The sequence below is a fragment of the Emydura macquarii genome, unplaced genomic scaffold (genome assembly GCF_026122565.2).
Source record: "Emydura macquarii macquarii isolate MOO-44397 ecotype Brisbane River unplaced genomic scaffold, CSIRO-AGI_Emac_v2 contig_2199, whole genome shotgun sequence".
Lineage (NCBI taxonomy): Eukaryota > Metazoa > Chordata > Testudines > Chelidae > Emydura > Emydura macquarii.
In genome coordinates, this window is record NW_027132336.1 from 967,514 (window position 1) to 982,653 (window position 15,140).

At 41.9% G+C, this 15,140-nt stretch overlaps 1 protein-coding gene across 1 annotated transcript in view; it reads left to right on the forward strand.

The window, feature by feature from the left end:
- CPZ (carboxypeptidase Z) overlaps positions 1-15,140 on the forward strand; it is a 46,888-nt gene that overhangs the window by 13,164 nt on the left and 18,584 nt on the right. Inside the window, exons 3-6 of the mRNA XM_067558858.1 lie at positions 863-1,237; positions 1,846-2,061; positions 6,110-6,306; positions 6,969-7,130. Of these exons, the coding sequence (XP_067414959.1) occupies positions 863-1,237; positions 1,846-2,061; positions 6,110-6,306; positions 6,969-7,130 (950 nt within the window). The remainder of the gene's footprint in view (positions 1-862; positions 1,238-1,845; positions 2,062-6,109; positions 6,307-6,968; positions 7,131-15,140) is intronic.

Below are 15,140 nucleotides of genomic sequence, written 5' to 3' on the forward strand. Positions count from 1 at the left end.
AGAGCAATGGGAGATGTTCTCTCTCTCCCAGGGCAAGATTTTGCTGCCACTACACTGATATCATCTCTTAACCAGCCTGGGAGCTGGTGCAAGATCCAGACTTGGACATCCAAGGTGCCCAGTGTTGTACTATCCAATAACTACCAAAAGTGATAAATCCCAGTTCATCCTTTTGTTTCTTGAACTGGTTAAAAGCTGCAAAAACATTTCTATTTGCTAGAATTTTTTAAAGGAATCTGCTTTAGCCCAGATCCTCCAGTGGGAATGTATGGTGGAAGAAGGCAGATGTCAGCCACCTTTTTAGCTCCACCAGGCTGGGGCTGGCATGCACAAGCTCTTGTCTCTGGAGTGATATACAGCCATCTTGGGGTTGCTCTAACTTCCACCAGTTGCCCATCTTAATGTTTTCCCTTGCTATGCTGCCTATTCTGGCCACATGGGAATTCCACATGACAGGCATCCAGACTCGCAAAGCGCCCACTGTGGTGGACAGAATATGTCCATTGAACTATTTGAATTTGTAAATACACCAGAAATCTGATTTGAAGAGTTAGGCTCATCCAATCTGAGGACAGAAATATTACCATGTGTCCAACAAAAATTGAAAATCTAACTGAAATTTTGAATACTGGCCACTTGCAATGAACTGCTCAGAAAAATACTACAGACTAAGAATCATCAGAAGATAGTTTCAAACAATAAGTACATCTGAGAATATTGTGCCAGACAATCTGTGAACAGCAAAAGAGATTAAATTAATTGAACCTATTATTTGTTACATATCACTTGAGCAGCTGTATTGAATTCAGTGTGATTACTGAGTAAGGTATTTTTCACATGTTCATCTTATCATTTCTCATAGCAAAATGCATGGACATCACCTTAGGCTCTTGTGCTGATGTTCCCTACACCAAAACAATGTATCCTAATTTGCTGGATCAGAAGTCCAGAGAAGTGGTTGAATTCAGCTCTGAATATATTCTCATGAGTGTGCTACACAACTTGCTTCAGGGAGAATGTAATCCTGATCTGAGACTGCTGAGCTGCTCGATACTGGCCCCACAGTGTGAAAAAGACAAAATTATAAAGCCCTGCAGGCACATCTGTGAAAACCTCAGAAAAAATTGCCTTCCTGCATTTGACACAATAGACATGGCTTGGCCCTACTTCTTAGACTGTGATCGCTTCTTTGCTGGTGAAGAAGAAGGATGTTTTGATCCACTGGCAAAGTTACGAGGTAAGAATTGAAGCTATACAGGCACATCATAATAAACTATCCATGATCGCTATAATATACCTAAAGATTTTGTATTATATCTTAAAGTCTCAACTGAAAGTTTAGAACAACAGGAAATGCACAATACTAACTAACTCAGGGAAGGTAAACTGCATTTGTGAAAGTTATATTTTTTTATTTACAGTTATATAGTGCAGGTGAGTGAAGTCAGTTGAGTTACACCAAGGATGAATTTGATCCAATAGATTTAAAGGACCAGTCTCTACACGGAAGGCTGAAGTTTATCAGTATACCAAAGGCCAGATTTTAGTTAGTGAAGCCCATAGCAAACATGGCTGCACATCTTAAAATCATAAAATTGTGCAAGTGCAGTAGTTGGTTTTGGAGACTTGGGCTAGCATGTCTCACACAGAGGAGCAAATAAAGGAGATTCTTGTTCAGATCTAACATTTTGATTCAGGCTCATTTCTAATTTCTATACTTCTACTATTGGAAATGGGTGTTTTATGAACAGAGGGGCAGGCGTTCATTCATTGTAACGTGATAATTCCACTCTAGGCACAAACTTTTGGAGCTCACTTAGTTGCACTTACAATTTTTCTCTTCAGGGGAGCCAGAATTTGCTGAGGAAGATTTACTTGCAGAGGTACCTACAACTCTAATTCAGTTCACCCATCATTCGTATTCCAAAATGGTGAGCATTTTGAAGAAGACTGCTTCCAGATGCTCCCACATTGCAAGAACTTACAGCATTGGTCGTAGCTTTGAAGGGAGAGACCTTTTTGTGATTGAGTTTTCAACCAATCCTGGACACCATGAACTGAGTAAGTAATAATGCTCCCAGCTGCAGTGTAGACATAACTCTCACGTTAGCCTGTTAGGGTGAGATATGGTGCACTTCTATCATATACTATATAGATTCTTAGATTTTAAGGCCAGAAAGGACCATTATGATCATCTAGTCTGCATAAGACCTCCCTGGATTAATTTCTACTTCAAGTCCAATAGCTGTTGTTGAACGAGAGCATATCTTTTCGAAAAACATTCAATCCTGATTTTAAAATTTCCAGTGATGGAGAATCCACCACAACTCTTGGTAAATTGATCCAATGGTTAATTACCGCCCCCCCCCCCAATATTTGTACCCTATTTCTAGTGTGAATTTGTCTAGTTTCAACTTCCAGCCATTGAATCTTGTTATACCTTACTCTGATAGACTGAAGAGCCCTCTGTTATTAAATTTATGTTTCCCATGTTGGTACTTATGAACTGTGATCACCCCTTTACTTTTCCTTAGATAAGCCAATTTGACAGAGTTCCTTGAGTCTATCACTATAAAGCATGTTTTCCTTTAATAATTCTTGTGGCTCTATTTTGAACCTCCTCCAATTTTTCAGCATTCATCTTAAATTGTGGGCACCAGAACCGGACACAGCATTCCCATAGCGGTTGCACCAGTGCCAAATATAGATGTAATATAGCCTCCCTCCTCCTATCAATATTTACCTGTTTATATAGGATAGCATTAGCCATTTAAGCCACAGGGTTGTACTGGGAGCTCATGTTTGGCTGATTATCCACCAGGACCTCCTAGTCTTTTTCAGAGTCACTGCTTCCCAGCATAGAGTCCCCCACCCTGTAAGAATAGCCTGTGTTCTTTGGACTAGATCCACAAAGGGACTCAGGCATTGCCATACTTAATATTTAGGCACCCTGCCACCTGGTGGAATTCACAGCCACAAGTTAGGTACCCAGGCTTCCTACACAGTACATGGGGAGAGCTAGGCACTTAGAATGGGATTCACAGAAGCAGGCTAAGTGAGCTGGAAGCTGCTAAAGGAGAGATTCAAACCTAGCTCTTCCACAGCCCAGGGGAGTACTCTAACCATTGGGCTACTGAATATAAGTTACCACCAGCACCTCATCCTCCACAGGCTAGGCATGCTCTGATCATGCCTCCCGCATCAGACTCAACAAGTGAGATAGGCTGGGGAGCACCTAGTCTGTGAAGCCTGCAGCACCAGGACCTATGCAGTTTTGTGCATGCCTACAGGCAGAGATGTAGGGGCCTCAGGGACTTTACTGATAGAAACATAGATGCCTAAAGACTTCAAGTATTTTGAGGATTTCAGTGGTGCCTAAAGTAGCAGCTATGCCCCTAAATCCCTATGTGGATCTAGCCCTTTTTTCCTAGATGTATGACTTTCTACTTGGCCATATGGAAACCATATTGTTTGCTTGCACCCAGCTTACCAAGCAATCTAGATCACTCTGTATCATTGACTTGTCCCCTTCGTTATTTCCTCTAGTCTTAGCTGTCATTATAACTGCAGCATCCTAATTGCTACCTACAATCGTACGAGTCACTGTTCTTAATCTTTCATTAGTCCACATCACAACATTTTGAGAACCAGTGAGTGACCTCAGATAGAGACAGATATAATCATCCAAAATGGTAGCATAGTAGTCAAAATAAATACTTTGAACAGTGTTTCAGGGAAAAACATTTGATTTCAGTATAGCAGTAAATTTACTGTCAGGTACTTGTGTCCCCCATTGCTGTAGAATCTGACCACCTCACAGACAGGCTCAGGATACAATTTTTAACAATGCCTGTGTCCCTCTTTCAAAAGTGATTTAGGCACACAGGAGTAGGGCTGGGCAAAATGTTTTGGCTGAATTTTTTCCTGGAAAAAAAAAAAAAAAGCACATGCAGTGACACCAAAATATTTCACAAATTCACGTTGGTTTCACCGAATATTTTGGTTTTTGGGGTTGGTGGAGGAACCCACCAACAATCCAAAAATTTGAAACATTTTATTTTGATGCTATCCAAGGGAAACATTTTGATTTTTAGGTTTGGAACAATTTTCATTTAAAACATTCCTTTAATTTTACATGTTAAGTAGTTGAAATAGACTGTTTCCATTTTTAAAAAACAAAAGCAATTTATGCCATCCAAAGCACAAATATTTTCAACTTTTCAATGTGCAAAAAAGTTCAATTATTTTCATTTTGATCTGAACAATTCCCCCCCAGCTTTTCCAAACTGCCAGTAAACAGAAAAATCCATTAACTGCACAGCTCTGCTCAGCAGCATAAACCCCATTGATTATGTCTACACTGGAAACAAAACAGAACATCAAAAATACAGCAGCAAGACTCAAAGTGCGGGTCAACTGACTCAGTTGACTGGCTCCAGTCTAAGTGGGAACGTCTACAATGCTGTTTTTAGCTCTGTAGCTGAAGCTCCACAAGCCTGAGTCAGTTGACCTGGACTCTGCATCTTGCTACTGTGTGCTTTTTTTCCAGTGTAGATGTACACTTAGACACTTTTGAAAAATCTACTGTAAGTGACTTACCCAAGGTCACACAGGCAGAGCAGGGCTCTGAGTCTTTCAAGTCCCCTGTTAGACCCCTAACCACTAGGCCATCCTTAACCTCCAGTTACAGGAAAAGTGGTAGCACTGTCCTTAATAATGTAATGTTCCATTGGCCAGTGGAGCGGTTAGGTAGCCTATAAACCAGTAAATAATCATGTTTTAAAATAAAACTATAATTCAACGTGTTTTATCATTAAAAAAAAATTGGTACTTTAACAAGCAATTACACTACTCTGACCAGCAAAACAGGCCTTTAAAGAGGGTGAAAATAACCCCCAGAGCAGGAGGGTTACTCCAGCCCTCCTACCTGCCCCAGGCATACAGGGTTTGTTAGGGTTAGAGAGAAGGATGAGAATGCAGACTGGGAACAGGGAAAGGGCGTGGCTGGAATGTACTGCACTATGGCTATTCTCTAGTTTCCATGACCCATAGGGAACCTTGGGATGCAGAGTGTAACATAGGGGAGTCCTGAGGCTGCCCTAACTTACACCAGTGGCCCAAAAGGCCCCTGACTGGCCCAGAATACAATTTAAAGCCACATTTGCCCCCTAACCTAGTTTCTGCTCCAATCGCAGGGATGGTATAACAGAAAATCAGGGCCATAATACTGTTTCCTTGCTGTGCTGTTGTTTTCAAAAGCTATGGTGATGTGTGCATGTGGCAGGCAGGGTGACTCAGTGGCGCTCCCTTCAGGGCCACACATGGTATTACAGCCACTCCCCATCTTAGTCTGCAAAGTTTGGTCACCTGCTTGGGGTAGGGTAACTTGTGTTGTAAACTGAGCATCAATCTCCAAAGAAAAATAGCAGCTCAAACAAAGAAGAAAAAAACCCTTCAGAATGCCAGCGCTTACTTGCAGGGCTTACAGAAAGGCCCTGGCCTGGACTCTGGGATAGCCATGAGGTGCTTCTCCTGTGTTCCAGTCTCACACAGCTTTGCCCTTGAGGCAAATTACCTCTTAACTGGCCTGCTGATTCTTGATTGGTCAATATCTCCTCCTGGCCCTTCTAGGCCTCTGCTGGAATGTCGTGTTGGTCACCTAATCTAGGTGGATTTTCCTTGGGCAGAAAGTGTCAGGGCACTGATGCCCCAAGTAGAGGGTAGAGAAGGCCTGCTAGATCTCATCTCAGTGTAGTCTAGCTGATGTTTTAGACGATTATTCTTTTCCTAGATGTTTTTGTTCGCAGTCCTCTGAAAATACTCTGATTTACAGTTAATGACGAGAACAGCTAAAACTAACTGCCGTGATTGTTTCCTAACATTTTGTGAATTCTAAACAAATAGTTCATTTTATTGTATAAAGAAAATATGTTTAATTTGTTAACTGACTTGAAAATGGCTCTGGAATTGACATGAAGCTTACAGGAATATGCATGTTAAATTACTTGTAAATAAAACTCACTGACTCATGTGTCAGCTATCTGTGTTGCACTGCTTTGGGAAGGCTCAGAATTATAACAAATCATCTCATTGCTACATCTTTTCACAGTGAAGCCAGAATTTAAGTACATTGGCAACATGCATGGAAATGAAGTTGTTGGGAAAGAACTGTTAATATACCTTGCACAATACTTGTGCTCTGAATATCTCCTTGGGAACCCCAGGATCCAGACTTTGATAAACAACACTAGAATTCACCTTCTGCCTTCACTGAACCCAGATGGGTATGAACTTGCTGCAGAAGAGGTAAAATAATTTTTTCAATCAAGTGTGATATGTTATAAAATTCCCTGCAAAAGAGAAGGGAAAATCTGGGGCAATTTGGGTTTTGACTAACAGATTTAAGCCCATCTGATTTGATGCTGCTCTATACTGCACAGATTAACAGAACGAACAGGTAATTGGGACCAGATTTTCAATTCTTCCATCTTGCACACTGGAGGTTTGATACAGGCGAAAATCCTTTTTTGTACATTCAGTAGCCTGCCCTATTTGAGCAAAATGTCCACTGACCCAATTTTGATTACTGAAGTTGATCCTTTTATTTTATACAAACTTGTAGTTTAATATATTTTCTTCCTCAGATAAAAGATCAGATGTAATTAAATGTTAATATTTATTATGCTTGCTGAACCCTGATTTAAACCCTGTTTAACAGCTGCTGTGTTCCACTTTAGAGTCACATCGATGGTCTCACAAGTGCTTTTGAAATCCCTTGGGATAAAAGGTGTTCTATAAATAAATATATTATTTCCACTATCTGGACACTTTTAACAAATCTCTGCTGTCTTGTTGGCATTTAAAACTTCCATTTGGTCATTAGCAAAGAACATTTAAAAAACCCCAAACATTATGAGACAGGAAGGATTGGATCTATTTAATTGGCTTCTTTCTTTACTGCAAATTAGGGAGCTGGTTACAATGGATGGATTAATGGACGTCAAACTGCTCAGAACCTTGATCTTAACAGAAACTTCCCTGACTTGACATCTGAAGCTTACAACAGAGCCAGCCTCCGATGGGCACACACAGACCACATTCCCATTCCAGAATCCTACTGGGGGGGTAAGGTATGAATTACAGATGTTTTATCGAATATATTGCATAAAAGCTTAGATAATTATAAATATAAAAAAATCAGTATGAAGTTTTCCTTGGTGCTTTTTTTAGCTTACTGCTATCATTCTTCTTATTTATAAGTAGGACTAGTTGATGTGCATAGGATTTGTACGAAAAGTCATGGGCTGGTCACAGCAGAAGAGGCAAAATTCTCAAATGGACAGCAAAAAAAGTCACAAATCACAGGGTCCAGTATTTTAATTAAACTATACGCTATTGTACAATAGACACAATTTGGGAGGCTCTGATTTTTTAGACGTCCTGAGCACCCACAGTTCATATTGACTTTAGTATTAATATTAGTATTGTTATTACATTTATTATTTGTATTGCAGTAGCTCCTATGAGCCCCAGTCAGAGCCCAGGATCCCGTTGTGCTAGGTGCTGTTCAGACACGAAACACTAAGCCGGTCCCTGCCCCATGGAGCTCACAGTGACTTCATTGGGAGTTAGGCATGCTCTGCCTTTCTCAGAAATCAAGCCGTAAAGGATCAAGCAGATATTTTAACAAATAGCTCAAGTAATTGAAGCTGTTGTCTCAAGGCCTGCCAGCTCAGCCCCCCACCCCTCAGCAGCAGCAGTACTGGACGATGGGTGAGAGAAAGCAGCTGCTATCTCTCCTCCCAGATATTGGGAGCAGCAGAAGCAGCACTGGGCCTGAAGTTCATCATCAACAAGCTGAGTAAAGCATGTGCTCACACAGTAAGAGTGTAATACTCAGGAGTGTTTTAGTTCCTAGCCCGAGTCACATGACATAAAGTCAGGCATACCAAAGGTTATATCCCTGTCATATGGCCGGAGGCAGTATCCCCCAGCTCCAGTGGCTGCACTTGCAATTTATCCTCCCACCACCAAACGGAAGAATCACAGAATCCATTTTCTATTGTGAATGTGAGCAAAGCACTAGCCCTGATTCTGGGAGCTCCTGCTCTCTCTTCAATTCCCCATCCAACCCTGCTTTTAATCTTGATGGTTTCTCAGTGAAATTGGTTCTGTTGTTTGCTAGCATGCCATCCCAAATGTACACAGTCCTGGATAGGATGGATGATTCAGTAATTAGGATGCTAGCAGGGGACCCTGGAGTGTCCCTGCTTTTCCACGTGGACAAGTCATGTAGTCTCTCTCTGCTTCAGTTCCCCATCTGTGTGGATAATAGCACTTACTTACCTCATAGGGATGTTGTGAGAGTCAATACATTACAGAGTGTGCATTGCTCCATACAAACCCACAACTCCAGTGACAGCTGTGATGAAAATGCTGGTTATGCTCTGATCCTGCAAGCTACTCCGTATAGCTGGACTCCTGAGCCCAGCTGGCCTTTCTTGGGCTCTGCATGGGCACAGAAGCCCCTGGGGGGAACATCTTGGAGGATCAGGGCCTTGATGATTTTCAGCTTTCAAATGAACTCATAACGGGAGATGGTGGATGGCAGATAGGGAGCTTGTGAAACACAGCAACCCGCAAGCAGAATAAAGAGCCTCAGACCACAGATTGAGGCAGCCTCAGAAGAGAAAAAAGGGCCTTAGATAGAGCTAGGCAAAATGTCTTTGATTAAATTTTATTCACTTCCCCCTTCCCCACCCCAAAAAAGCAATTTCAGATAGACTGAAACACTTCATAAACTCAGGTCAAGCACAGCGAATAGCTTTGTCTAGAAAAAAAGTCTAAACATTTTGTTTTGACATTTTCTAAGTGAAACATTTGAGTTTTCATTAGAACTGATGTTTTGTTTAGAAATGTAGCTAGATTTAACTAAAGAAAAAAAAATCCCACAAAAACAAAAGGCTGAAAAACACCCCAAAATAAACAGAACATTTCATTCAACTTGAAACTAAATTTGCAGGTGGTTGTTGTGAGAAACAGAAAAATTGTTGTTTTGGGGTGACCCAAAATGATTTTTCCCCCAGAAGTTTGCCATTGAACCCAGAACTCATTTATTCACTCAGCTCCAGCCTTAGAGCATTTGAGGCAGAGTTGGAGGCCTAGTAGAGAGATCCCAAGAGCGAATATAAGAGAAAAATTAAATATAGGAGAGTGAGGTTCCAAACAAAGCAGAACTCTGCTGCCCTAAGAGCTGGGCATCTTTTTTTCCTGTTAATCCCAATAATGCATAGTCATTTACATTATTTAAATGTAAAGATCATGCATTGTCATTGCATTGAGTAATGTCTCTGGAGGCCTGAGAAGGGCCTGGAAAGCAGTCTTGGGCCCTGACTATGCAAATGACTCGACAAGGGCAAACCCTGCTTCCAGCACAGACCCTCATTATTTTGAATGTGGCTCCAAGCAGGGGCAGGGGTCTGCTATGCAGAGCTCTTTGCAGAATCAGGTGAGCTCACTGCTGGTGCCATTTGGCTAAGGAACTCTGAACTGGACTCTGTCACCTCCAGAGCTCTGTGCTGTGTAATATGCCATGTGTGTGCAAACATGCCTGGGGAAAGTCAGGGAAGAAATGTCACCAGTTTTATCTGGACCTATTTGGAAGTTTTTCCCACTGTACTATTGTACTGGGCTGCACGCATCTGCATTATGATTGGGTTGGAGGCCTTCCAAGGCAGGGCCCAGGTCATCTTTCCTGACTTGTCTACAATTCCAGGACTGAAGTCAGAGCCCAGGAAGAGTGGGGACAAAGACAGATTATGCCCATATTCTGGGCTACTCTGAGGACTGATGTGGCCACCAGCATAAGCTGAAGCAGCCCCTGGCCATTCTGACTTATAGCAGCCCATCCCAGGCTGCCTATGGACTGCAGCCCAGTTCAGAATCTCTCTAACACTAGGCACTGCTGGCTTTCTTTCTCTTGCTCCTAGTTTATCCCCATCACAACTGTGGCATGCCCCTTATACATGATTTACAGAAGCCCTGCACTAGTCAGATTCTTCCCTAGCCCCTATATGCCTTCACAGGAGCATGTAGAAGCCTGGGTGGGTGTCAGAATTTTTCCCTAGGCTTTTTGTCCCAAATTTCCAACCATTGCTACCACAAGTTCAGCTCCACCAGTGGCACAGAACATGAGCACTCCAGTGCAGAAAAGGCATAAGTAGCCACTAGCATTTTAACCCTCTGTTGTCTAAACCTGCCCCAAACAGGAACAAAATTACTTGGGCGTTTCAGCGTACCAGGGGAGACAACCTTTCTACTGCAGACCTTTCACTGCATTCCACAGAGGAATTAGCCATGAAGGAAGTGATTATTTAACACACCACAAACACACACAGAACTCAGAAATGACTAAGGAATCATAATGTTCCCTCTGAAATAATCAGCTAAACAATGGGAAAAGTACCTTCTGATGTGTGCACTGTAGAGAGAGAATGGGAGAACCTGTTGTCTTCTGACCATGGGGGCACACGCAAAGCCTCCTTGACAACTACAATTTCACTTAGCTGTTTGAATCTCCTCAGTCCTGAGTTAACCTACCCTTACAGCAGTGGGCACAGGAGAGTCCAATGAGTTGTTGATGTAATGAGCATCAATTTTGCTAGGTATATGAACCATTTACCTTGGTGAGGGGACACTATTATGGAACTCAGCTTTGTGCATGTAAAAGCATTAGTATGTCTGTTTCAAAGCCAGCCTTTCAACTGTCATTTACTTAATAGTGTTTATTACCTGGCTTATTAAAGTAATTATACAGGTATTCCAAAGCACCACAAGGAGACCGGAAAATTGAAAGCAAGCTCTTTAGCTCTTTGCCAGTCACATAAACTCAGACAAACCCTCGCCCTTTTCATAATCCTAACCTTTACAACAAGCTTTGTTCTCTGTTATTACCAATTATTGTAATAAATGGTCTGAGAGTTGAAATTGAGAAACATTATCAGAGATTAAGTAAATTAATTTGCCTTGCTTCATACAGGATTTGGGGGTTTATAGTGGAGGCTGGCATAAACTTTAGGAAATCTAGCCCAGTTGTTTCTAAAAGACCCTGGAGACAGTGGCTAAATGTGATATAATTGACAGAAATGGGAATCAGGTTTAAAAAGGGTAATGGCCATTCACTGTATTTATGGCCTAATTATCTAGTTTCTTTCTAATTGTATCGTAAATTGCTCTTGCAAAATGGATAATTTACGAATGATTGTCTGTGACTGAAAAACAAAGGACTTTTGGTGAATTAATAAGACACATTAAAGTAAAAATCTCTGAATAGTCACAGGGTACAGTCTGATACCATTGGATGGAGCTCAACCAGAAGCATGTAGATTTAAAAATACTGTTTCTTTAAAGCTAATTTTTGTTGCTTATATGGGTTGCAAAGCCTAATTGTTTTCCACAAAATTTGCAGCAATAAAATAATAATGGTGTCAAGCTGTCCTGCAGTGACTCAAGAGCTTGAGTACCAACCTCAGGGCAGACTGTTAGGAAACACGGCACTAACCCCAAATTGGTTGTGCATTCTATGCTTAGATTTCACCAAACCAATTATCAAGTGGAAACTCCTTAGGCACTATAACAGCCTAACCCTGGAGTCACAGACAGTGCCCTTGGATACTCCAAACTGTCTTGCTCCACAGGTGAACCTACGTTTGTGATAAATGGTCCCTTAAACCAATGATCACAGTAATTTTCAGATTACTGCCTGTCCCAAAGGACCAGTCATTTACCCCAGGTTAATTGCACTTTAGATCTCATACCAAAGGCAGTGCTTGCAGCCAATCCTATAATACATTATCTAAAGATTTATTAACTAGGAAAAGGAAATAGAGTTATTTAAAAGGTTAAAGCAGGTAAACACACACATACACAAATGCGTCACAATCTTATGTTTCAAAAGGTAATAGAATCTTCTATGAGAAGAAAGCTCTATATGTCCTATAGGGCTAACCCAGGCTAAGAAGCTCATGCTCCCCTGCTTATGTCTAGAAACCATGCCACTCAGAGTCCAGGTGACATACAAATACAGTTCCTTCTTGTTAGGGGTTTTTATTCCCTTCCCCCCATGTTCTCTAAGCTGTGAACTCGGCTGATACTTGAAATTAACTTGCATGTCTCCTTTTCATGGGAGGTGGAGCAAAAGAGCAGAGCAACAATGTTTTTTGTCCTCTTTAATGTCCCACAATAGTCCTTCTGGTGTCAATGGGCCGTCCTTGTTGACAAGGATGTAACAGCTTCTGTTGGAGATCAGCACTTCACACTAGTTAATGTCTCTCTCCTGTCTGACACTTTACAATGGCTCAGAGGCTTACAATACAGATGCTTAAATATTACCTTAGAGTATAGGATACAGATGCTATAAGTGAAATTAATGCATGCAGCAATTCACCGGCATCCAAGAAGTCTTAGTAATAAACACAGTCTTGTAATTCTAATACCTATTTTACCAGTGCTAACAAAGAAGTGAGCCAGACTGATTCCAGCTAGCTAAATGTCAGTATTCAGTTGAGACACATGGACCGTGGCATGGGCTGTCAGCTAGTCTGCCAACATCACAAATGGGCTCTCCATCTTGTGGAGTATATAGGTCTCTAACAAGCAAGTAGGCTAGAGCAAGACATGGAGAGAGGTTGAGTTTTGAAGTTCTCTGAAGAGGACATTTAATCTGGGTTTGTCCTGGAAATTATTGATATAACAGTTAAATTAAAAGACTTTTACTGAAACCTGAGAGTGCCTATTTCCACAAGAATATGACAGGTTCCGTGCTCACTTCTATTCGCTGTGGCAGAGAGGGGCAAAGGAGAAGACAGCCTTGTGTTCTGAAGCCAGGGAAGAGGAATTGAGTGTCTTCTACAGCAGGCTTTCCACTTATTTAACAGCCTACCGAACAGCTTTTGCGTGGGCACTGACGGAGTGGGGAGGCATCAGAATTGTCACAGCATGGTCTCTTGGCCACTTAGCTGATTCCCAAGAGGAAACCAAGAAGGGCATCAGTTGTGCTCCAGGCTGTATTAAATTCTTTCTTCAGTTCCTGCTTCTTAGAAGGAATGGAGTCAAAGGGAGCCAAGGCTTGGGAAGGAGGCCCAGGAATCAGCCTGGAAGGGTCTGACTCTTCTTACTGATTCCATGGGATTCATGGAAGCAGGTCCTAGATTCCATGTGTAAAGTCCACTCTCACTGCAAACCGTGAAGGGAGCATTCCTCTGACACTCCCCAAGTCCATTCTCACAACACTTCCTGAGCAATTTTCTCTCCCCCACCTTTGGTGTGTATTGTTGTCAGCTGTTGGCTGCGTGTGTGTTCTTCCAATGTGCGTGCTGCCCCAGCTCTGCGCAGATAACCGAGAAACCACTCAATGATCAAATTATTCAATAAGACCACAGATCGTTTCAGCAATGAAGGCACCAGGTCAGGTTTACTGTAGACAAAGCATGGTCCTAGTATCCCGCAAACTCTACAGGCCCAACAGCACATGTATGCTTGTTACAATGGACCAGCTCAATAAACAGCAGGACTTTCCGTTTTCCCCTCAGCCAGTAGCACCTAGGAGCTCTAGTAATGGACCAAGATAAAATTGTCTTAGGCAGTGTACAGACTGAACAAAAAGGGTCAGAGGTGCCCACGATTCTTCACCACTCCTTCTGGTCCTCAGCACAGGTTCAGAGAGCTTGGAGTTCCAGTCCTTTTCTCTTCAAACTTCTCTTGACAGAGTCTATCATATCCTTGGTCTTCCATGTCCTTTTTTTGCTATTTCTTCCTCCCATGCTTTCTTTGCTGGTCATTCTTCTCCCATCTTATCACATGTTCATCCCACCTCAAAAATGTGCTCTCCAGCCTATCATTAAGAATAACACTTGTTACCTGAGTCCCAAGTTCATTTTCTCCCTCATTTCTTCTATGAGCACTCTGTCTATCCTCCATTCGCCTGTCATTCTTCTCAGTATATTATTTGCCATTAGCTATATCTTCTTTTCTTCCATCTCTGTAAGACCCACTTCCAAACCATAGAGCAGACAGGAATGCACACATTCCTGCTTCCATTTTTCCTTTTAGTGTTTTTACTTAATTGCCAGTCCCACAGTACTCCTGCCACCTAAATGCTAACAACAATAAAGGAACAAAATAATAATTTGTGATTCCTGGAGTGTTATTATTCTGCCCACCTGTATCCCTCCCCCAGTTCTTACTACATGGCTTCCTGTCCTGCAATGTCCAGGGTCTATAAAATGTTCCCTAATCCCTTTTTATGCAGTGCATTATGAAAAATACACCTCACTGTTTTGATACACATGCACTGTGAAGTAAACAATCAGACAGATTTCTCAGTGTAGCTACCTAGAACCAGCACTACAGCCTTTGTTTCACTTAAATCCTTTAAAAAAGGTATTTAGGTGTTGTGGCACTCCACACTGCAGTGCCTAACTCATTTAGGATCTTAAATTTCATTTTCAAAGGAATTTAGGCTCTTAGGAAACCAAATCCCATTGACAGTAGATGGGATTTAGGCAAAGTGCCTAAATCAGTCTTGGAAATAAGATTTAAGCTCTTAAATCACTTAGGCTTTGTAACAGTGAGCACCACAACACCTAAATGTGGGCTTTAGTGACTTTTCCTAGTGTTTCAAGCTTGCTGACAGCAACCTTGCTGGTTGGTGTATATGCCCAGAATAGGCATTACTAAATCATACAGCCAGAGATTGGGTAGATCTGACTGATGTCAATTAATCCAGTCGTTTCATCTGGGTTTGGCACCCTGCCATACCAGAAGTACCACCTGGCAAACTACTGACCCAAAATAAATGAAGCTCCACTCTCTGCCAATGGTTATGTGCTCTGCTAGATTAGAGCCCTAATCAGCAACTGGCATCAACGTAGGACCATTCATATGGGCCCTGGGAAACCATTGCCCTGGCTATTGCCAGAAAAAGGTGTTTTCAGGTTGTTCTGTACTGGTTTGTGCACACTGCCTTTTACTAAACAAAATATCAGCCCTGCTAAAAAATGTTATAAGCACCCATACCAACGGCTGGTCTACAGTGGAGCTAAAGCCCAATACTGCTTCAGATACCTTCCTCAGTTACCCAG